Consider the following 23,886-nt stretch of genomic DNA (forward strand, 5'->3'; position numbering starts at 1 on the left):
CTAGAGCACGTTGGGTGGCACCGGATACATGCGGACGTGCATTGTCCTGTTGGAACAGCAAGTTCCCTTGCCGGTCTAGGAATGGTAGAACGATGGGTTCGATGACGGTTTGGATGTACCGTGCACTATTCAGTGTCCCCTCGACGATCACCAGTGGTGTACGGCCAGTGTAGGAGATCGCTCCCCACACCATGATGCTGGGTGTTGGCCCTGTGTGCCTCGGTCGCATGCAGTCCTGATTGTGGCGCTCACCTGCACGGCGCCAAACACGCATACGACCACCATTGGCACCAAGGCAGAAGCGACTCTCATCGCTGAAGACGACACGTCTCCATTCGTCCCTCCATTCACGCCTGTCGCGACACCACTGGAGGCGGGCTGCACGATGTTGGGGCGTGAGCGGAAGACGGCCTAATGGTGTGCGGGACCGTAGCCCAGCATCATGGAGACGGTTGCGAATGGTCCTCGCCGATACCCCAGGAGCAACAGTGTCCCTAATTTGCTGGGAAATGGCGGTGCGGTCCCCTACGGCATTGCGTAGGATCCTACGGACCTGGCGTGCATCCGTGCGTCGCTGCGGTCCGGCCCAGGTCGACGGGCACGTGCACCTTCCGCCGACCACTGGTGACAACATCAATGTACTGTGGAGACCTCACGCCCCACGTGTTGAGCAATTCGGCGGTACGTCCACCCGGCCTCCCGCATGCCCACTATACGCCCTCGCTCAAAGTCCGTCAACTGCACATACGGTTCACGTCCATGCTGTCGTGGCATGCTACCAGTGTTAAAGACTGCGATGGAGCTCCGTATGCCACGGCAAACTGGCTGACACTGACGGCGGCGGTGCACAAATACTGCGCAGCTAGCGCCATTCGACGGCCAACACCGCGGTTCCTGGTGTGTCCGCTGTGCCGTGCGTGTGATCATTGCTTGTACAGCCCTCTCGCAGTGCCCGGAGCAAGTATGGTGGGTCTGACACACCGGTGTCAATGTGTTCTTTTTTCCATTTCCAGGAGTGTATTACAAATCTGGGTCAACTGGTGCTGACGAATCACAAAAGAAAAGATTGAAACAAATTCATATTAACATCTCAGACAAATGACTTAACTACGTGCATGCCAATAAAAATAACAAAATTTAAGACGAAATAAATCTCGGGTGAACAGCCTGGTATGAGTGTGCATAGGACACAATATTTCGGCAATCGACTACGTTGCCATCATCAGGTGCGCTGATGTACTAACCGGCGGTGGGCCGGCAATAGGTGTATATATAGGACAATCCCCCAACTGCTTCTCCCTCAGGCGCTTCCTATGAGTCGGTGCGGTCCGCGCCCCGCGCGCGATCCAGGTACAACATCCGTTCTTCCGCCGTCTGGGCGCTGCGTCCTAGGTCTTCTCGTTCAGGAGGTCTGCCGGCACCGCTCCCGTTATTCATCCGAAGTCGGTACAACTGGGAAATATCCTTTTTCTTCTTAATTCGGGCGATCGCGGGTTCCCACGCTTGCTAAGTGTATAACCGCTGTCACGATTTAGTTGTGGCTCCCTTACTCTGATCTCTATGGCTTCTTTGATGACACAGTCCCAGTATTTGGAAGTCTGTGTCAGGACTTCGGTTTGGTCATAATCCATGCTGTGCAGTTCCAACAGGCAATGCTCAGCGATTGCCGACTTACTGGGCTGTTGCAGTCTAGTGTGCTGTTGATGTTCTGGGCATCGGTCCTCAGTGGTACGAATGGTTTGACCTATGTATACACTACCGCATTGGCAAGGTATCTGATAAACCCCTGATTTACGTAGACCAAGGTTGTCCTTCACACTACCAAGAAGGCTCTTGGTTTTGCTTGGAGGACGGAAGATGGTTTTCACTTGTTGTTTACGTAAAATGCGTCCAATTTTCCCGGATAAGGCCCCACAAAACGGAGGTTCATCCTCAGTTTCCGCCGGTGCTGCAGGTGTGGGATGTAGAGCCTTCCAAATTTGCCCTTCCTTGTTAAAGTTCCTCCGAAACACGGTCTTCAGGTGGTCCAGTTCTTGTTGGAGACTGTCCCTGTCGGAGATGGCGTGAGCTCTGTGAACAAGAGTTTTGAGCACGCCATTCTTTTGTGCCGGGTGGTGGCAGCTATCCACATGTAAGTACAAATCGGTGTGCGTCTTCTTCCTATACAGACTGTGGCCCAAAGTGCCGTCAGCTCGTCTTCTAATCAGAACATCTAGGAAAGGGAGCATCCCATCCGTTTCGATCTCCATTGTGAACTTAATATTCTCGTGTCTGGAGTTGAGATGTGTGAGGAAGTCTACCTGTTTATCTCTTCCATGTGGCCAGATAACGAAGGTATCATCCACATATCTAAAGAAACAGATGGGTTTTAGATGTGCTGATTCAAGAGCTTCCTCCTCGAAATTTTCCATGTACATATTTGCGACAACGGGTGAGAGTGGACTCCCCATGGCTACTCCTTCTGTCTGCTCGTAGTATTCACCGTCAAATAAGAAGTAAGTTAATGTCAGAATATGTCTGAAAAGGTTGGTGGTCTCTTCGTCAAATTTCTGGATGATGAGATACAAGGACCCTAGTAACGGAACTTTAGTGAATAGAGATACCACGTCGAAGCTCACCAGTATGTCAGATTCCTTAAGCACAAGGCGGTTGACGCGTCCCAGGAAATCCACGGAGTTACGGATATGATGTGTACATTTCCCAACGTAAGGTCTAAGCAGTTGTTTGAGGTGCTTGGAGAGAAGGTACGTTGGGGCACCAATATTGCTGAAATGGGACGTAACGGAATCGATTCCTTGTGCACCTTCAGCAGTCCGTAAAGTCTAGGAGGAACAGCAGCCCTCGGGCATAGCTTCTTGGTAATCTCGTCAGGGAAGTCGGAATCCTTGAGAAGCGCCAGAGTTTTCCTCTCGACCCTCTTGGTAGGATCGGTGTCAATATTGCAGTATGCGCTGTCACCAAGTAGGCCCCGCATCTTCTCAGCATAATCCTGTCGGCATAGGATCACTGTTGCGTTGCCCTTGTCTGCAGGTAATATTACTATGTCTGGATCTTCTCTTAGCTCCCGTATGGCGGCCCTCTCCCTGTGGGAAATGTTCGGTTTCATCAGCTTTGTTTTGGTTAGAGCTCTGCAGGTTTCGCGACGAACTTCTTCAGCAGCTTCAGGTGGAAGTCGAGCAGCTGTTTGTTCCACTGTGCTAATGATGTCAGCAATGGGTCTGAGCGAAAGTCAATCCTTTCTTAAGAACCGAAATAGCGTCATCATCCAGTTCCTTGTTAGTGAGATTTATGATGGTCTTTCCGCTGCCATCAGAAGGTTGTTTCTCCGATATACGTTCAAACTTGGATGCCTGACGTTCGGCTGGCTTCCTCTGGGTTGAGTCTGCTGTGGCCCATGTGACACCATCAACCCACTCCCAAGTCTAGGGGTTGAATCGGTTGGCCAGTTGTAGATGTAACTGTAGGAGTTCTTTGTTGGTAGTGTCCAAGCGCCACCGCGTGAAGCGAAGTCTCTCTCGTACCAACGCTAGGCTGGCACGTTTCTTGATTCTCCTGAGTCCATGTGATGCTTGACCTTAGCAAAATTCGGTACCACACGTTCTTCTCGGCATTTAATAACAAAAACAAAAGAACTCATTAGACGACTTCTCCGATGACGCAGCTTGTCGCTGTTCACCCGAGATTTATTTCGTCATAAAATACGCCTGGAGAAATTGAAGAATCACATAATAAAATTTACCTTACAATAGATGTTTGACTTAATTACACGGTTGATTTTTCATTATATTAACAATTATTCATTTGTTCATCGTCATCTCATTCCATGGTATCATTTAGCTCTGCGGCTGATCACAATTATCGTTCAGTTCCATATAATAAAATTTACAATTTGTTCTGCAATGTGACATTAAGAACTAACTATAATCTGTGTTATACCAGCGACAGACTACAACTACACTGTAGCAGCGAGCGACTGCAGCTGCCGCAGAGACTCCGCTGACCTGCGACTCTATTGCAGATCTCTTTTAACAGGAGCAAAGATATTTTACGTCTCAGGCAGCGCCTGTGAATTGTCGTTCTAGCGAGTGAGCAATACATCGAGATTCCATTTGTTCCATCAGGGTGGTGGACCCCTTACTTAGAACCTCAACCGTCACTTTTACGCCTGTTAAAACACGACATCAACACTACACATGACCTATACCAAAGCAGTGGCATACAAAAAAATGGCTCTGAACACTATGGGACTTAACTTCTAAGGTCATCAGTCCCCTAGAACTTAGAACTACTTAAACCTAACTAACCTAAGGACAGCACACACATCCATGCCCGAGCAGTGGCATACACAAAGTTCACTGCTCTGACTGTATGGCGAACTACATCGGGCAGAAATTTAAAAACGCGATATTAGGAACACGCGGAATCAAAAAGGAAAAACGTAGGTAGCAAATCCACATTCTCAGCTCACCTTATACAAGATAGTCGCAAGGTACACATTATGGGAAATATTGTACTCCTTCGTACACATAATGACGAAAGACTACTTTGTTTATGAAGACATAGAAATTTAGGCTCATTTGAAAAAAAGCCAAGGAAAAGACACTTACTGATCAATGCACATTGAGGAGCATCAATTTCTTGGACATCTGCCGCCCAGTTGTTGACAACTTCCTTCAAAGATTTTCCACAAGGTCTACTCTGTAGGTAATTGTTAGTAAACATACTTCTGCTATGTGAGTGCCCTCAACAGTTCTTAGATATCGCATGTTTACGCTCAACTTAGACACCTCATCCATTGCAACTATTTTATGCTTTTATTAACCCCAAATCATTGCGCTCCATTTTACTTTTAAAAAGTGCAATTGTAGTTCAGTGACACGCCAGAATATAACTCTTTTAAGCTAAACCATGTTAACAGTTTTTGGGATTGTACGCTAATATAATGATGGCATGCCCATTCTCTCAAGACGTCGCTGAGTGCAAATTCTTTTTTAATTCAGCTTGACTTTACTTTTTCGTTTTTAAGTATTTTATCTGTAAAACATGCCACGTAAGTTTGAAACACATCAGATTTTTTAAGCTATAACTTGTTAACTGTTTTAAAGTTTCGGTAGGTTCACTACGAGGTTAATCTCTACTGTCACTTACACTGAAAAGTGTTCCTTTGTTTCAGAACAGTATATTTTTAGGCAACTCTGCACATTCACACAAAATATTCTGTTCAAAGCAAAGGCGCACAGAAAAATCTGCGATGTAAGTTAACGAAAAGCGTGCTATCCCTTTACGTATACTTCATGTTAGCTTTTGTGGGTAACATTCAAAAGCGACAGGAGTATGAAATGACCCAGCTAACGGCTGCATAGAAAGGCGAGCACTGTTGTGCAGTTTCTACTGATTTCTAGCACAACTGAGAGATGTGAGTGTTAAATTTACAATTCTAAAATTGAAGTTGGAAAGCCTCCTCCTGCTACACATCTTTTATTCTGTACACAAGCTCCTGGATGTAGTTTACATACTCCTGGTCTATAGTGACATATGTATACAGTACATGAATATCTTGTTTCTTTTAATCCGTACTCCAAGAATTGTTTATGTAATGACTCTTGCTATGACGGAATTTGCTTTGTGTGAAACTATTGCAATCTGAGAAAAAAGGAAAAACTCATCTGGCCAATCACGATACATGTTTTCTGTGTTTGCTACCTTCCGCTTCTGATGAATTCTGGAGCGTTTCGTTCAAGAAAGTCAGCGCTGATTTTCACCTCCATAATTGTTCAGCCGTGCTGCTATCTCATTTCTAACAAAATCCACGTTGGTGGGCTGTAAAACTCCGATCTCCCTTCTTCACTAATTTCTCTTCTTATAAATTCAAACGGCAAGAAATAAATCTCCGGCGAATTCACTGTGAGCTTCAACGCGTACGACCAACATCTGTCCCCTTTCCAATTCCATTCACGAATGTTGCGCTCGGAGAACTAATGACGGTAAGTTTCTGCGTAAGCTCGAATTTCCCATATTAGTCACTTCGCGGGTTGAATTATAATGTATGTACTTGACATTGTTTCAGTTTGGGGGGCGATATAGATTACTAGGAAAACAGAAGTAAAAAACTTCAAACAGCCACGATCGCTTTTTGTACAGCATCTTTTTAGATCACCAGTTTCGGCAAACTAAGTTGCTATCCTCGGATCTGCGAAGCATACATCGAATCTTGAGCGCAATGTCATCGTATAAATCAGGTGTGACATACCTACATAACATTTTTTTTACAGAATACGGATATATGACGAACTTTATGCACTACACTTCAAGGAACTCGTCCACGTGCACAATATATCGTATCACATCGTACAAAGACATTTCAGGAACATGCAAGGCGCAGTATATCAGCATGTCATAAGTAAAACTAACATTACATGCTCATGTTTACCTAACAGCTGAATAAAGACTGAGATTTGGGAGTAAACATTATAGAAGTAAATACAGAAAAAATTTAAATTCCTAATATCATGTACAGACCACAATAGTATATATCGAGTAAAAAAGTATTATGTGACATATCTGTATTGTATTCCTTGTCTTTTAAAACTTCAATGTACACTTCCGACTTGTTGGTCTATGTATTTAATTTCCACATACCATACGTTTGGCTCCATTACAAATGCATTAAATGACAAATATGACTTTGCTAAACTATCTTTTGTATTTTACAAAGGTACACAAAAATTTAAAATATTTTTTAAAAATTTAAGAAATATTTTAAAAATTTTGTGTTTTCTGTCTGGGATTACTCCTTGTCTAGTAAAATTGTATCTATGGCATTGTAAACAGTTTTATGCATCTATATTGGTACTTATGTTTTATACGATTTGGTGTATTTCTGTTTGTTATTACTACAATGCTACCTGGCTGTTAATCACAACATCTGTTATGTCTTTCCAGAATCTCAGTGTTCATTCAACTGCTAAGCAAACATAAGCATGTATACTCACTGCACTATGCATGATATTTTTGGTAATGGTAGTCTTACTCATGTATGTCATGCCGATATGCTACACATTGCCTGTTCTTGAAATGTCATTGTACGATGTGACACGATATACTGAGCACATGGACGAGATTCTTTGAGGTGTTGTGCATAAAGTACGTTTTATATACATATTTTGTAAAAAAATGTTGTTCAGATGTGTCACATCTGATTTGGACAGCTTATGACTGGGTCCACGCTTTACAGATACGAAGATGGCAACATAGTTTGCCGAAACCGGCAATGTAGACAAATTCTGTGCAAAAGCGGTCTTGTCTGTTTGAAGATTTGTACTTCTGTTTTCATTGAATTATAACAGTAAACATACATGTGGTTCACAACGCCTCTCTGCTGAAAATCTGCTGCTACTACAAAGGTGACAAAGTTTTCCTATAGGGCACAGCAAAAATAAAATTGTAGTCAGTTGTATCTGCACAAGTATTTTTAACGGAGCAAAAATAGTAACAATCTCGTAGCGTTTTCAAATCTGGTTTTAAAAGACCTCAGAAGCGAATAAAAAATGTTTACTGTCCTGAAGCTTCATAGCTGTCGACATGCAGGAGGGCTGTGATGGATTGCTTCCTGATTCTCCACTGTGGTCCAACCCAAGAGTCCAGCGGGCGAGCCGCACAACAATGAGCGTCGCCGGCCTGTGCGGGCGCATGCGTGCGCAGTGGCGTCGCGGCGCTGCGAGACGTCGCCTGGCGTCAGTCGCTCGCCCACTCTCTCGGGAGCCGCCTCGCCTGCTGGCTATACCTGCCCGCAACGCGCGTTGCCGCTTTCTCGCTTGACTGCGTGCGTGCGGCCGCCCAACGCTGCGTTCGAGCATTGCGAATTTCTCGCGCGCGTTCTCAGGTGTGCCAATGACGTTCGATTCGTGCGGTACAAATCATTCGCTCCAGACCACCTTATGGCCACTAGTATGTGGTCTTGTGCTATGAATTAAGCCGTTTAAGAATTCTTCAAGTAATATGCGTGACCTTTGTTTCTGGAACGCAGATGTTGCAAGGAAAACCAAATTTCGAGCAGTAAACTTAGCTCCTGTTGTGTGAACCAAAGACCAAAATAATTTCTTTGTGTGCATCGACCAAAGACAATAAATAATTCTTCCACTCAGTTTTCAGTCATTTTGGACATGATTTGGGAACAGCTCGTGTTATTAACGTGTGGCTGTGCTAAAATCCGGTACCTATAAAATGTGGTCATTCGTATGTTGTGTTTGTCTTAACTCTTGAAACACATCTGTTTCGTGATCATCGTATTAGTGAGTAGTGTAGCTAATGAAACAAGTAACGTGCCTAGTGGACCACGTAGTGGAATAGTCTACAAGCTACTCCTGTAGTCAGTAGAAAAATACATTTCAATTATTTGAAATATTGTTTTAATCCCAGTAAGATGAAGACATTGCTCTCGTTATAGTTACAAAAACAATAATGAAAAGAATATGAAAGAAAGACGCAATAAATTATAGCGCGTAGAAAGAGAAAGCTAATGCGATTTAGTTATTGTCTGCAGAGAGTACCTTGCTGATTTATTCGGCAGTCTACAGCGTTAGCTAGACGTTTAAGAAAATGCTAAGCCATTCGTCGTAATTCATACATATTATTCAGTAGTAGTAAACCACAAACTGACATATTTCCCATCAACGTATATTAATGTTGTCACGAGTTCATGTCCGTTGCTATTTGGGTCACTCACATCTGTGGCTACTATGTTTGCCTGACATATTTATAACGTGACTGTGTCAGTAAATTTACGGTGATGTGCGGCCGTATTGCGGTGAACATATTTTCATAGAAGCAAAAATCCTGATACCTGTAGAACACTTTCTACTGGTATGAAGGGTCTCTTATTAATATATCATAGAAGGCGTAGTTGGCATGAATTATTTGGCTAAACAGAGTTTCCAGTTTGGGACAATGCTCACCGCATAGTACAAACGTAACCGTTATGGTGCAAAACTGACATTTACTAACGCTTCGGCCACATAAAGAGCCAGAATGAGTTACTCGTTTCAATGAAGAGAAGCAGACAAGATCAGAAAAAAGTGTATCTGTGAAACTATCACCATTGGGGCTCGGAGACTATTGGCAATGTATCAGATAGGGGAAGTCATTAATTCTCTAGCGAACCGTAACTCCCATTTTTGGGTACAGACAAAACTATTGTGGAAAACAGACGCTTAATCCTCCTGTACAAAATTAGGCTTCGGACGCGTGAAGATTCAGAGCCAGCCACTGCTGCTTTGGAAGAATCAACGGGATACCAACATTGGAAAATGTCTTTAGGAAAAGTGACTGTTGTCTAATCGGGACTATGAACCTTTCCAGTCCGGCACCAGTCTTAGCAATCGGCCCTTCCAACACAACAGAGTACAACATCTTCAACGATGTCATCCACAACCGTGCAGTGCAGGTCTTCTTCTGCACTGTGTACATTGGTATCTTCGTGCTGGGCCTCTTCGGCAACGTGCTGGTGTGCTATGTGGTGGGCCGCAACCGTGCCATGCAGACGGTGACCAACCTTTTCATCAGCAATCTCGCCCTCTCCGACATTCTGTTGTGCATGCTGTGCGTGCCCTTCACGCCACTCTACACCTTTCTCGGCACCTGGGTATTCGGCGGCACTTTGTGCCACGTCGTGGCCTTCGCCCAGGGGACCAGTGTCTACATTTCGACGCTGACCCTCACATCGATCGCCGTGGACCGCTTCTTCGTCATCGTGTACCCGTTCAAGCCGCGGATGAGGCTATCGACATGTGTGGCCATCATCTGCAGCATATGGCTGTTCTCGCTGGTGGTGACGCTGCCCTACGGCGTCTACACGGTGCTACGCTCGGACCGGCGCGCCTACTACTGCGAGGAGCACTGGCCGTCGGAGCGCGTGCGCCAGGCGTACGGCGGGCTCACGGCCAGCCTGCAGTTCGTGCTGCCCTTCTTCGTGGTGACCTTTTGCTACGTGAACGTGTCGCTCAAGCTGAAGGACCGCGCGAGAGCCAAGCCCGGCAGCAAGAACTCGCGACGAGAAGAGGCCGACCGCGATCGCAAGCGGCGCACCAATCGCATGCTCATCGCCATGGTGACCATCTTCGGCATCTCTTGGATGCCGCTGACGATCGTGAATCTGACGAATGACGTGTACATGTCGACTGGCCGCTGGGAGTACTTCAATCTTTGCTTCTTCTTGGTGCACGCTATCGCCATGAGCTCCACTTGCTACAACCCGTTCCTGTACGCATGGCTCAATGAGAACTTCCGGAAGGAGTTCAAGCAGGTGCTTCCCTGCTTCGAGCAGTCGGCGACGGCTGCCGCGCAACACGACGGTAGCAACCGGTGCGGGGACGTTGGAGGCGGTGGAGGCCGCATTAGTGTCGGTGGCGGTGGTGGCAGTGGGGGTAGCAACTCAGTCCGCTCTGCTGGAGCCACGGATGGCGCCACAGGCTGGAAGGAGCAGCGTGCGTGCAACGGGCACGACGCTCTTGAGACGCTGCTGACGAAGACGCCGCCGCACTGCCGCCTCGATTCGATGCGGCCTCGGTCGGCGGGGCCCGTCCTCGAAGAATTCACGGATCCCGTCTCCACTGGTGCTGAGGCAGCCTCGTACAACGCTGGTGTTAATGAAGTGCACCTCTATCTTGGCTGCACTCATAAGGAGGCCGATGTTCTCTGCAGCCCTGTCTTCGACTCGCTGTAGGTAAGCACTGACACTCTCTATTGTACTTCTTAGTATATATGCACCTGGCTCTTGCTCCATTCTCCCTTTCCACGTTCTTCCCAATTTTGATCTCTGCCCGTAATAAGCACCTGACCACTATAGATTTAGCCATGAAGTTTATTTCGTCGATGGTAAGTTCTTCAGAGTTGTTAAGCCGTGGCATGTTTCTGTTGAAACTTTCTCTTCACTAGTCGACGTTTCGATCCCTCTGCTGGAGTCTTCTTCAGAATTTTTCTGACGCCATCGTTTGGTTGAACACTGGAGAACTATTATTTTATGTAAACGTCATTATTTACATACTGGGGGCTATCTACTTTCGGCCAAACTGCCACTCTTCAGCCATTGTACTGTAAAATTTCTAATTCTACCATAAGAAACGTAAAAGTACAAAATAGGTAATGCTGCATATGACAAGGTGACTGTGATGTGATGTGTGTTCTCTTTATTATGGGCATCATGTAGGGTGTAATGCGTATAAGTACAGGTATTTTTATTTATGGTACCTTAATACTTGCACAAATTAGTGTGTTGGTTGCTTTTTCTCTGCATCGAAGAGTTTTCCTGCAAACTGCCTGATATTTTCTGAACAGTTGTAAGTGCATCAGTAAGTGGAATACCCCTGTCTGTACAGACTACACTACTGGCCATTAAAATTGCTACACCAAGAAGAAATGCAGATGATAAACGGGTATTCATTGAACAAATATATTATACTAGAACTGACATGATATTACATGGGTGCATAGATCCTGAGAAATCAGGACCCAGAACAACCACCTCTGGCCGTAATGATGGTCTAGATACGCCTGGGGATTGAGCCAAACGGAGCTTGGATGGCGTGCACAGGTACAGCTGCCCATGCTGCTTCAACACGATACCACAGTTCATCAAGAGTAGTGACTGGCGTATTGTGACGAGCCAGTTGCTCGACCACCATTGACCAGACGTTTTCAATTGGTGAACGATCTGGAGAATGTGCTGGCTAGGGCATCAGTCGAACATTTTCTGTGTCCAGAAAGGCCCGTACAGGACCTGCAACATGCGGTCGTGCATTATCCTGCTGAAATGTAGGGTTTCGCAGGGATCGAATGAAGGGTAGAGCCACGGGTCGTAACACATCTGAAATGCAACGTCCACTGTTCAAAGTGCCGTCAATGCGAACAAGAGGTGACCGAGACGTGTAACCAGTGGCACCACATACCATCCCGCCGGGTGATACGTCAGTATGGCGATGACGAATACACACTTCCAGTGTGCGTTCACCGCGATGTCGCCAAACACGGATGCGACCATCATGATGCTGTAAACAGAAACTGGATTCATAAAAAAAAAATGTTTTGCCATTCGTGCACCCAGGTTTGTCGTTGAGTACACCATCGCAGGCGTTCCTGTCTGTGATGCAGCGTCAAGGGTAACCGCAGCCATGGTCTCCAAGCTGATAGTACATGCTGCTGCAAACGTCGTCCAACTGTTCATGCAGATGGTTTTGCAAACGGCTCCATCTGGTGACTCAGGGGTCGAGACGTGGCTGCACGATCCGTTACAACCATGGGGATAAAATGCCTGTCATCTCGACTGCTAGGGATACGAGGCCGTTGGGATCCAGCACGGCGTTTCGTATTACCCTGCTGAACCCACCGATTCCATATTCTGCTAACAGTCATTGGATCTCGACCAACACGAGCAGCAATGTCGCGATACGATAAACCGCAATCGCGATAGGATACAATCCGTCCTTTATCAAAGTCGGGAACGTGATGGTACGCATTTCTCCTCCTTACGCGAGGCATCACAACAACGTTTCACCAGGCAACGCCGGTCAACTGCTGTTTGTGTATGAGAAATCGGTTGAAAACTTTCCTCATGTCAGCACGTTGTAGGTGTCACCACTGGCGCCGAGCTTGAGTGAATGCTTTGAAAAGCTAATCATTTGCATATGACAGCGTCTTCTTCCTGTCAGTTAAATTTCGCGTCTGTAGCATGTCATCTTCGTGGTGTAACAATTTTAATGGCCAGTAGTGTAACAATTCTGCGCCAATGCATCCACACTTTAACATCTGACCTACTCCCATGGGGAAATAAACACTGAATGCTTGTTCAAATGGTTCAAATGGCTCTGAGCACTATGGGACTCAACATCTGTGGTCATAAGTCCCCTAGAACTTAGAACTACTTAAACCTAACTAACCTAAGGACATCACACACATCCATGCCCGAGGCAGGATTCGAACCTACGACCGTAGCGGTCACGCGGTTCCAGACTGAAGCGCCTTTAACCGCACGGCCACACCGGCCGGCGAATGCTTGTTCTCGCCACATATATTTGGAGGTACTAACCAGCATAAAAAACATACGACTTATGATAGCTATAAGTATTAATTTGCGAATGACGTAAATACTGATGTAGTGTTGGTCAATACATCGTCCGCAGTTAGCAATAGCAATATCTGCACTTCTACTCCTTACACCCTGTACTTTGGGGGCTCCAGGTAACCGTAGCAAAGGAATCGGACGGGGGAGAATGTGGGGAAGAAATGAGTACATGGTCTCAGGGAGGAAGGAGGCTGAAATTTCGTTGAAAAAGGACGTAGGGAGTTTCAGGGTGAAAGGAAGGTGGTATGTGTTGATAGAGGCGTGACAACAGACGTTGGTTCTCAAGGGTAGAGGAGACTGAAGTATGTTAGGACTCAAGCTTGCTGGAGATACAGAAGAGCAGAAGGTGTTATATGTGTTTGAGGATATTTACGACGTTCCTGAACTGTTACAGAATACTAACGGGAAAAGGTAGTCAGACGAGGGAAGCAAATTGGAGTGAATTTCGGAGGAAAGTAGTGTGGCGTTTTCCCGTGCTTATTCAGAAGAGGTGTAATTATCGGGGAAAAATTCTTCAGGATGCTATAGGCAGACAGTCGTCATTGGATAAGTGATTACAGAGAGTGAAGGAGAGGGGGAATGCTTACCAAAATATTACTTTTGTCATGCTGCCGAGATGCGTCCTGGTAATTGTTCGTATTCCTCACGCAAAGTGGTTGGATATTTATTACTTGATTGCGGGAATACACGAAGCTGGAAGTATGTAGTTTTCATCTCTACTGAAATTACTATCGTTATCAGAGATCTCAAACACCTCTCGGACTTTTCTTATATAAATGTTACTGTTTTTGGCTAGCACTTGTACATTCTTAAAACTGTACACATCCTGATGTTCCCCCACCACAAGTCTGTTTTTAAATGTCTGTAGCGTTCGTGTTATTTTATACTTTATTTTATTGTCATCCCAGTTTCGACAGTGCCAAACTGATGATTTCTTGGACGTATCCTCAAATTGTAGCACAAGTTTCTCTTCTACCTTGTTCCTTGCAGTACCTCCTCATGCCACCTAATATTCAGCAATCTTCTATAGCTTCTCATTTCGAAAGCTTCTATTCTCTTCTTGTCTGAACTGCTTACCCTCCACGTCTCATCTCCGTACGAGGCTACGTTCCAGACAAATTCCTTCACAAAACACTTCCTAAAACTTATTTTCAAGTAGCGATCCGCCCCAGATGCTCAGGGCTGGCTCGAAGTATCTACGCCCAGACCACTCGTCTGACGTAGTGAATAAATTAAATGCACGAATCTGCCTAGAGCATAAGTCTGCCTCTTACTAAAACTGTGTCAGATTTCCTATTGAAGATCGCGAGATTTGCATTCACATACGTACAGAAAAGATCGGACTTTAATTTATAGTAGGTATAGAAGATGTATATACAGATCCTGTCAATAATTTCGTCTAGCTCAATAGCCTGGATGCAGGTCTTTCAACTGGAAACTACTTCGGCAATTTGCTTGTCCCCAAGCTGCCCCAGTTACCCAGGGAAAGAGGATCTGCCGTTTAACGTGGAGTCCGAACCACATGTCATTTCTGGCGAATTTTCACATCATAGAGAGATGAATTCTAGGTTAAAACCTACCTTCGCTCAGTAGGGGAGGAATCCATTTTAATAGCTCACCCGAAGCTTTTGAGTATGTATTCCACTTGGCTTTTGAAAGTTCCTATTGTGTACAGGAGCAGATCACACTGGAGGAATATGTAGACCGTAGGAGATCAGAATGGGGCGATTTTGACTTCTGCGAAAGCCATGAAGGATCGATTTGATGACAGTTCGGGTACTGCTCCCAGAAGTGCCCGTGACATGCAGAGTACAAGTGTGTCCTCTGTACCCAACATTTTAGACTTGAATGTGCTCTTTCCTTTTGTGTCATAATGAAGCTTGAAGTCGTAGGCTATCGTCAGTTTCAGCCTGTTCGGCATAGCCTCTTTCATGGTTGTGACAATAGTTGTCTACATACTGTATATTGCACGATGTTTAGTACCGTAAGTTGTTTGGACCAAGCAGTGTTCGGTGGTTTGTAGATATTTGCTATCTAATGTTTCCAATCTGATTCACCACTACAAATACGTTTATATATCCGATTTCCCTTTGAGAATAACTCCAACATCATTTAAGCCACCATTGTAAAGAAAGGTGGCAATTCCATATTAAGAATGATTAATGCTGGACACAAGTTTATAACCAGGAATACGACCTTGCTTCCACAGAGTCTTCCCATCGTCGATGTGTAACTTACAGATTATGATATGCATCAAACTGCTCGCAAGATTTTTTATAGTACTTCGCTCTTAATTCTCGTGAGTTTCTCAACAATGAGTTGGCGAACTCCGAGCACGTTTCCAGGTTGCCTCTGAGAAGTGTCGTTTGCGTAGGAGGACATACTGGGCGAAATTTTATTTAAACGACCTCTGCGAGAGGTAACCTAATTGGAACTGTCCAGTTAGTAGCCCAAAGAGTACTGCCAGTAGCCAAAAAACGTGAAGATGTATTCTAAGGCGAACATATTGTCTTCACATGTGGAGGTCAGCAAAAAACGATTAGCTAGAATGTGGCACATATTAATCTGTGTTAAATGAAATGTATTTCTTGACATCTTGAAAGCAAATGAAATCTTTCTCTCTACAATACTGAAGCTAATAACTGTGTCTGCAGTAAAATAATTTATCTCTTCTCGTTGAATAAAAGCTATCTTTTGCATTTGATTATCAGGAAATAATATAAGACTCATCTTGAAAATGAATTAAAGTCAGCCTACTCTTTTGGGGAAATTTATAGGTATTCATGTATTTCATGACAGGGTGAGGCCATCTCTGAACCATAGAAGGACTACGAAATGCATGTGGTGGTTAAAGTTAAAAGATCGTTTGTGAAAATTCAGGTGACGCACTCAGCGAGTTACCATTAGGATTGGTCCCGTGCCATTTCTTTTCAATCTTGTATGTCTCATTCATTTATGGGATAAATATGAGCGAGCCTTCAGCTCTACTACTCCTGATCCAATGAAGTGTTTCTCTCTCAAATTATTAAATGATGAAAGAAAAAACTGAGATATTTTTAGATGAAAGTTTTCTCAGAAAGTCACGGTAATAATGAAATATGATTGTCAAGGAACTGAATTTAATATAACACGACGACAAGAGAGATAAACCACAATTAGGAAAAACTTGATCCGCAATTTACACAAAAGAAAAAATGATTTCTGATGATATCAGATAATTACGCATTCGCATAGTACGAGACTAGACATATTAGTCGAGTGAAGCGCAAAGAACTGAAAGAAATGACAGCAAATCGATAGCAGGGAGGTCCCCCTCAGCGATATAACATTAGTAAAAGTTCAGATAACACTTCACATAAATAGGCACATTGTTTATTGAAATTACTTGTCATACCTGTATTCAGAATTTTCATTTTCAAATCTTTGTATTTTATAACCGCCTTAGGTACCTCGGCAGGTAGGAATCTTGAAATTTTAAACATTTTTTTATTGGCTGAGATCCAGCTTTAAGCAGTTAAAAAAAGAACCAAATACTTTCAAATGTTTAGGCAAAAAATCATGTCTGAAAAAATAAATTCCCTGTATAATAAGAGGAATGTTTTAAACGAAAAAGATTATTATTTGTATTTAGAATTAACAAAATTTTTAAGGTTCGTTATAATATTCAAATTGATGATTTTTGGCGATACATTAACGAAAGTTTAGACAACTGTAGTCAAAAATTCTCATTAGACATGAAAAGAAACTAACCAAACTGCAATGCCTTTACCTGTAAAATCATGTAATCCACCTAGTTTTTTAAAAAAAAGTGATCATAAATTCTATGACATGGTTTTAAATAAGGCTGACATTAATTTTACAAAAGCTGAGATGTCGCTAGTGGAGAAAGGCTTAAAGCATAATGTTATGCCTGAGATATGTAACCAAAATGTACTTGAAAATTTTCTTGTTGACTTAAAATCAGGCCTAGACAGTATAAAGACTGACAGTTCCCGTCAGACTAGAGTAGCACATGACGTTTGTAACATTGTCAGCAAAACCCTAAGTAATTCTCATAATCCTGTTAGTTCTGACAAAAACTAGTTGAAATCATAAATACCAAGCTTGTAGAAAAACATGCTTTGATAACGAAGCCTGATAAGGGTAATACCATTGTCATTGTAGTAAACAAGAATATGTTACAAAAACTATACAGTTCTTTGAGAAAAACGATATTTCCGGGCTACATGAAGACCCCAGCAGAAAGAAGTCAGAACCGCAATTAGCGATGCCAAATCTCCTGTAAAACCTTTTCAAAAAAAGCAGCTTAATCAACATGAATCCTCAACCGCCTATGTTAAGAGTTCAGTTTAAAGTCCATAAAATAGACCATCCTAACCGCCCAATTTCCAACAGTATGAACAGTGCCTATCGCAACTTAGTCAAATTGCTACAAGAAATATTGAAAAAATCGTTTCGTTTTCCATAATAATTATTCTGTTTCCAATAGTCAAGATTTAGTTAATAAAATTAAAGACGTTCAGCCGCGCGGAGTGGCCGCGCGATTCGAGGCGTCATGCCGTGGATTGCGTGGCCGCTCCCACCGGAGGATCGAGTCCTTCCGCGGGCATGGGTGTGTGTGTTGTTCTTAGCATAAGTTAATTTAAGTAGTATGTAAGTCTAGGGACCGAACACCCAGCAGTTTGGTCCCTTAGAAATTCACACACATTTGATACAAAGTTACTTTCTTTTGACATTAAAAATCTTTACACAAATGTGCCAGTACTTGCAACCTTAGACATAGTAGAAAAAAATTACGTTTATTCAAGAAAGACTTATCTGATGAGCAAAGCGCCGATCTTAAGAATTTACTTCGTGTTGTAGTAAAATACAATTATTTTGAGTTTAATGTAGAACTATATCTACATCTAGATGGCCTTGCAGTGGGGAACCCCGTAACAGGAATCTTTGCACACGTGTTCATTAATTTCTTAGAAGTAAAATTTTTCAATAATTTCTCAGAATCAACTTCAGGCATTCTTTCATACGCTAGATACGTCGACGGCATCTCGATCATTTACAAAGGGCCTAACGACGGTATTGATCGACTTTTCAATATCTTCAGCGAGTTTCATGAAAATATTTTTTTCACTTGTGAACGTGGAAATGAGTTTGCTAAGACGTTATTTTACACATGGTGTGATTACATGTAATTACATTCTATTTTTACATACTCGTAATTTATGGAAGTATTCCTATTAAGTATACTGTATTTCAAGCCATGTCGTTATATTTTCCAGGTAATCCATGTAATTTTTTATTCCGAGGAAGATTGCCCTAGTGCATGGTCAATTTGACAAAAATTTTGTGCAACCGATGTGGCTATACATATACAATATAGTTATAAAAATATGTTATTAGCGTGGGAGTTAGTCAGGTGTAATATTAGTAAAAGAATTCCACAAGCACAGTTATACCAATACGCTTATGTTACAACAGCAAGACGATAAGAAGGGAGCCTAAGTATGGCGAGGATAAATGAAATACAATATTTCGCTTGTTTTAAAGACAAAAATATACAAATTTCCTTTCCGTTTGGCATCTTTGTAGAACTTCCGACCAAGCATCATTACTTTGATTTTAATTACATGAAATATTTCACAAAGAAAAACAAAATAGAAATTCTTATCGTATTACGGTATTCTTTATATTTTACCGTATTTTACGGATCATCAGACGCACTTTTTTCTTCGAAAAATTGCCTCCAAAATTCGGGTGCGTCTTGTACTCGAAATTAATATAAAAATGTGCAGTGTTTGATTTAAAAGTAGAGCTAGTATTAAAAACGGCCGTATATTCGATGCCGCGGGAAGTCTATCTCCACCTGTAACCATTGGATCCAGCTGGCAGCAGCAGTGCACCGATGCGACGAACATGAGCTGCGAAGATTCAAAAGCTTGCTAAGACTGTCTCGCTCCCGCCTTGCCATCATGAACCCTGAACACTGTCTAACATATGATGCGCCACTGCAGTCTACGATGCCAGTGAACTTGAACTGAACGTAATTTGTATATCGGTAGTGGCTGGTTCCGCAAAGATACAAATAAAAGGTATTCTTATGATGCGGCCTATAAATTGAAAGTAGTAGCATTTACACAAGAACATGGAAACAGAGCAGTGGAGCGGCATTTCGGGTCTCCACCAACAGAAAAGAACCATTCCCGACTGGGGGACCAGCAAAGAAGAACTGAAAAAAAAGTAAGGAAGACTAAATACTCAAATAGAGGACTGAATGAAAAATAGCCAAAACTAGAAGATGACCATTTTCAAGTATTTTAAAGGTCAGTTCCTTTTTTTTAAGCCTGGCTTTGCAATATAGTAGTAAAAATGCTCTAAATGCTATTTTTTAAAAAGTTGTTTACAAATTAAGGTGCGTCTTATATAGTCCGTAGCGTCTTATAGTCCGTAAAATACGTTACGTAGTTTCATTGGGTCCGCATAAGTACATTTAGTAGCTAACAAATGTACTGCTATAACAGTCATAATGCACGTTTGAGTGTGAGCCTTCAATCGTGATTGGATGTCGATTCTAGTCAAAGTTTATTGCCCCTTTTTCGATTCTTATTGACTCTCGTTTCTTCATTGTGAAGCACCAATTTTTTATTTATGCACAAATGCAAACTGCATGAATTGTACACCTGTATTTCAGTTCTCAGGTAAGCAAGTTTCAGTACTGGTAAAGTAGCAACTGGAGAGCTAAACAGACCAAAATCATTTCACCTTCATGGCTTCTAGTGTACACACATGGTATGTCAAAACCATTACAAGTTATTAAGAGTATATGTTGTAAGGAATAGCGATAAAATGAAAAATTACGTTTGAGTTAGACCTGGGCATGAATTTACGGTGGCGCTTTGATATAAGTGTTCTAGGTTCATCTTGGAAATTGTGTTAAGAATATATAAAAGAATTTATTTTATTGTTGCTGTTAACAACTATTACCAACAACTAAGGCACTTATTAATATTGCCTTTGAATCACTACAACTGAACAGAATCAACCGCATGAGGTACGGTCTGTCATTTAAGGAGCTAAAATCATTCAACAGAATGCTGGAATCTTGAAAATTCTGAAGAAAAAGAGAGATTTCGTGCATCTTTATCTGCACGTAATTACTGTCGCTCCTTGAGTTGCGGTCACGTTGATTTACATGTAAATTCATCAGTTATAATGAAGCCATAAGAGCAGTTGATGTGTTTTTACAATAAATGCAATGGAAAACAAATGGATGGGTAGAGAAAGAACTGAAGTGAAGATGACATTAAGTGGTTTTCTCTCTGCCTCCTCATCCCACCCCGCACGCAAGAACACACATACACGCGCAGTATTACTCTTTCAAATGCGGAATGTAGTTTCCCTTAAAAACTATTGCAGTATGTGTCAAACCCAACGATTACAAAAAAGTGTGGATCGCCGGCTTTCAGATTTTACAGAGATATTTTGACTTTAACGTAAAAATCATTCAAAAATTGGGGGTTCCTCTGCAAGCGATGAAAAGGTGCATGATGGTAATTACTACTATAGTTATGAAAACAAAAAAAATAGGTAGGGAACAAACTAGAGTGGGGGAAATAATAATACACGTAATGGAAATGTTAATGAAGTAGGTAGGATATGTAGACAGGGGAAAGGATGATATATGGATGACGCATGTCCATAGGTGGATATGACCGAGACGATGATCTAATGGAAGTTGGCTAACAGATGTTATAAAACACGTAGGAGCAGCATAGATGCGCCCAGCTTAAGATCGGAATGCGTCAGAAATTCCTGATGAAATCTTCAAGCAACAGGGGTCAAACAGCTATTGTTGATAGCAAAAAGGAATTACACAACTGAACCAAATCTCGTGACTTCTTCCCACGGCAAAACTGTACGTCGAATGACGGTGTTGCTGTCACGTGACGGGGTAGCGGAAGTATTTAAGTGAAGCAGAGAGGAATGGGGAATAATTATACTAACGATATGGGCCGTCAATGGAAAAAATCCAATCCACTGGGGTAAGTGACTACGACAAAGGACAGATTGTCATGGTCTGGCCCGTAGCAACAAGCATCTCGCAAACGGCGAAGCTGGTAGACTGTCCGCGGGATACTGTTATAACACTACCGACTACTACTACTTCTGTTACAGGAAAAGACAAGTACATCAGTATCAGTTATTCCTACAACGTTAGCAAGCCGCCGATAATGTCACTTGTACTACGAGATCTTAAGTTGAATGTGATCTTGTACTCAGCCAAGGAATCGGACTCTTTCGTTATCAGAAAGATAAATTATTGCTCGAGAGCAGTACTTAATTTAATGGGCATCGGGCCAACGTTATTTTAGTTGCAAATTGAAACTGTAGTCATATAAATAAAAGATAATCGCCAGTCTAATTAGGCGATATGATTCCAACTTAATACAAGGGTTGCCCAGAAGGTAATGCACCGTATTTTTTCTTCGATAATTGTTTATTGAATATAATGAGAACTACACACACGAAAAATGGTGTTTTATCTACACACAATATTTTTCCACGTAATGTCCATCCCGTTCTATGGCCTTCCACCAGTGCGAAAGAAGGGAATGTATACCCTGTCGGTACCAATCCTTGGCCTGGTGGTGGAGCCAGTGCTTCACTGTGTGAATCACCTCCTCATCGTCCTCAAAATGTCTTCCACGAATGGTATCCTTTTATGGCTCAAATAAGAGAAAGTCTGAGGGGGCTGCATCATGTCAGGTGTGACAGCCGTGGATGGTCTTTCCGACAGCCGCAAATCGTGGAGCTCCGCCGAACCGCCTTCTGATGACCTCACCTTCCGTGTCCAGCGACTAACTGTTGGCAGCAGATGCTCCATAGACTTCGCACAAACATTTGTGAGTATTCCCCACAGTTTATTTCTCTGCAGTGAGAAATTCAATAACCGCACGTTGCTTGTAATGTACATCACCTACAGACGCCATTTTGAAAGTGCCCTGCAGCTACGCTATCTGTCGGAAGTGACAGAAACATGGCGCACTCACTCAGAAGACTTCAAATAATACAAACGTAACGTGTCGCATTCGTAGTATTGTTTTCGACTGAGAAAAAAATGCGATGCATTACTTTCTGGGTAACCCTCGTATATTGTTTATAAAGAAAACTAACTACTGTATGTGGCTTTAGTAAATTGGACGTGAAAATAACAGTATAATTTAACGAGTATTGTTAGAAACAGCTAATCGTAAGCAACATAGATAAAAGCTTATAATGTTTTGGCAACAAACTATTCACCACTAAGACGCATTGTCGGTACTAAAGCGAGATAGAGAGCGTTTGTTACACAGAATCACTCAATAAGGGAGGAGCTCTGGTAATTTGTAAATGAGATGGCTTTAACACTTTACTGCTGATAGTAAAATGCAAACAAGTGTCAAACTTAACAAGATTACTATTTGTTTCCAAATTAAGCATATACGTTTTTGTATTATGTAGAACGTAAGTGAGACATGGGGACACTGGATTAGTTATGGTTTCAATAAGCTGTTTCTAGTAAATTTGACTGAATGATCTGCGTGTAGTGTAGATGTAACGTGTCCTATGAAAGAGTCTTTTAAACTGATAATGATTAATTATTTTTATCACAGATCTTCTTACAGTCTTTTAAACTGTAAAAACGTTAACTGAGTCATGGAAGTGTTGCTGGCGTCGCCTTTCGAATTCCTGGCGCCACTAGCTCGATATGTCGTGTGATGTCTCTCTTGTTTGAGGCCACTAAGATCATTGCTCGAAGTTGTTGACGGGGATACAGCTTGGTGTGGCGTGGCGAGTTGGGGAGTGGTAACGGAGTGAGGAGCAAGGTGTAAGAGGTACTCTCGGCGAGGAAGGCGCGGATTTGCGCAAGCGTCTTGGGCACTGAGTCCGGCGAATGTTTGCTGGGTGTATTTGTGGGTCGATTTGAATCCGTGGCTGATTCAGAGTGCCGTCTTCGTGCGTAGCCTGGCCAGCCACCTCTGGGACGTGGCACACGGATGAGAGAGTAGAAACCATTCTCGCTGGGCTGAATTCTGGGCCCCTATTGGAACTGGCAATCTTCAGCTACCATTCGTGAACTCCAGTTAAGTTTTGCATTTTGAGGTCTTAGCTGTTAATACGGGAGACCTGCCTGCTTTATATTTGGTTTTTACTTAAGTGAAACAGTTATTAAAGAATGCCTACCTATCCCCCGTTCAGTAATTTCATTTAACTGAAGCTCTCATCATTGAAGCCCTGCCTGTTTGCATTTGGGAAATTTTACTTAATTGAAGCTGTTATTAAAGAAGGCCTGCCGGTTTTCTACTTAGTAATTTTACTTAACTCAAGCTGTTGTTATTGAGGGCCTGCCTGTTTTACATTTGGTAGTTTTACTTGACTGAAGCTGTCCTTATTGAAGGCATGCCTGTTCCCTTTTTAATTAAACTAAGAGCTATTCATAATTTGGGTTAGCTGTAATTCTTATTAATCAAGGCCTACTTGTTTTTACTGCCCTATTATTGAGATCTTATATCTTACTTAATCTGTGTTGTAATTAACTCAAATGTTGACTGCTACAGATCTACCTGTTCCACAGGTGTTATGTCAACAAGGTAGTAACATGAAATGACTCATGATAGTACATATGCCCTAGCCTTACGTCTTACATCCCTTTATCTATAATTGTAGGTTTCATTAACAAAGCCTTATTACACCCAACACTTCAGTGTACTAAATAATTGACTATAATTACTCCG

General features: G+C 42.7%; 1 protein-coding gene across 1 annotated transcript; it reads left to right on the forward strand.

Annotated features, from left to right (window-relative positions):
• The first annotated feature begins 7,581 nt into the window (after nucleotides 1-7,581).
• On the forward strand, nucleotides 7,582-10,720 carry LOC124788798 (prolactin-releasing peptide receptor-like). Its single transcript, XM_047256079.1, has 3 exons — nucleotides 7,582-7,733; nucleotides 9,358-10,359; nucleotides 10,417-10,720. The coding sequence occupies exons 1-3, from the start codon at nucleotides 7,582-7,584 to the stop codon at nucleotides 10,718-10,720; spliced, it is 1,458 nt and encodes a 485-aa protein (XP_047112035.1).
• Nucleotides 10,721-23,886: the final 13,166 nt, after the last annotated feature.

This window comes from Schistocerca piceifrons, chromosome 3 (assembly GCF_021461385.2).
Source record: "Schistocerca piceifrons isolate TAMUIC-IGC-003096 chromosome 3, iqSchPice1.1, whole genome shotgun sequence".
Taxonomy (NCBI): domain Eukaryota; kingdom Metazoa; phylum Arthropoda; class Insecta; order Orthoptera; family Acrididae; genus Schistocerca; species Schistocerca piceifrons.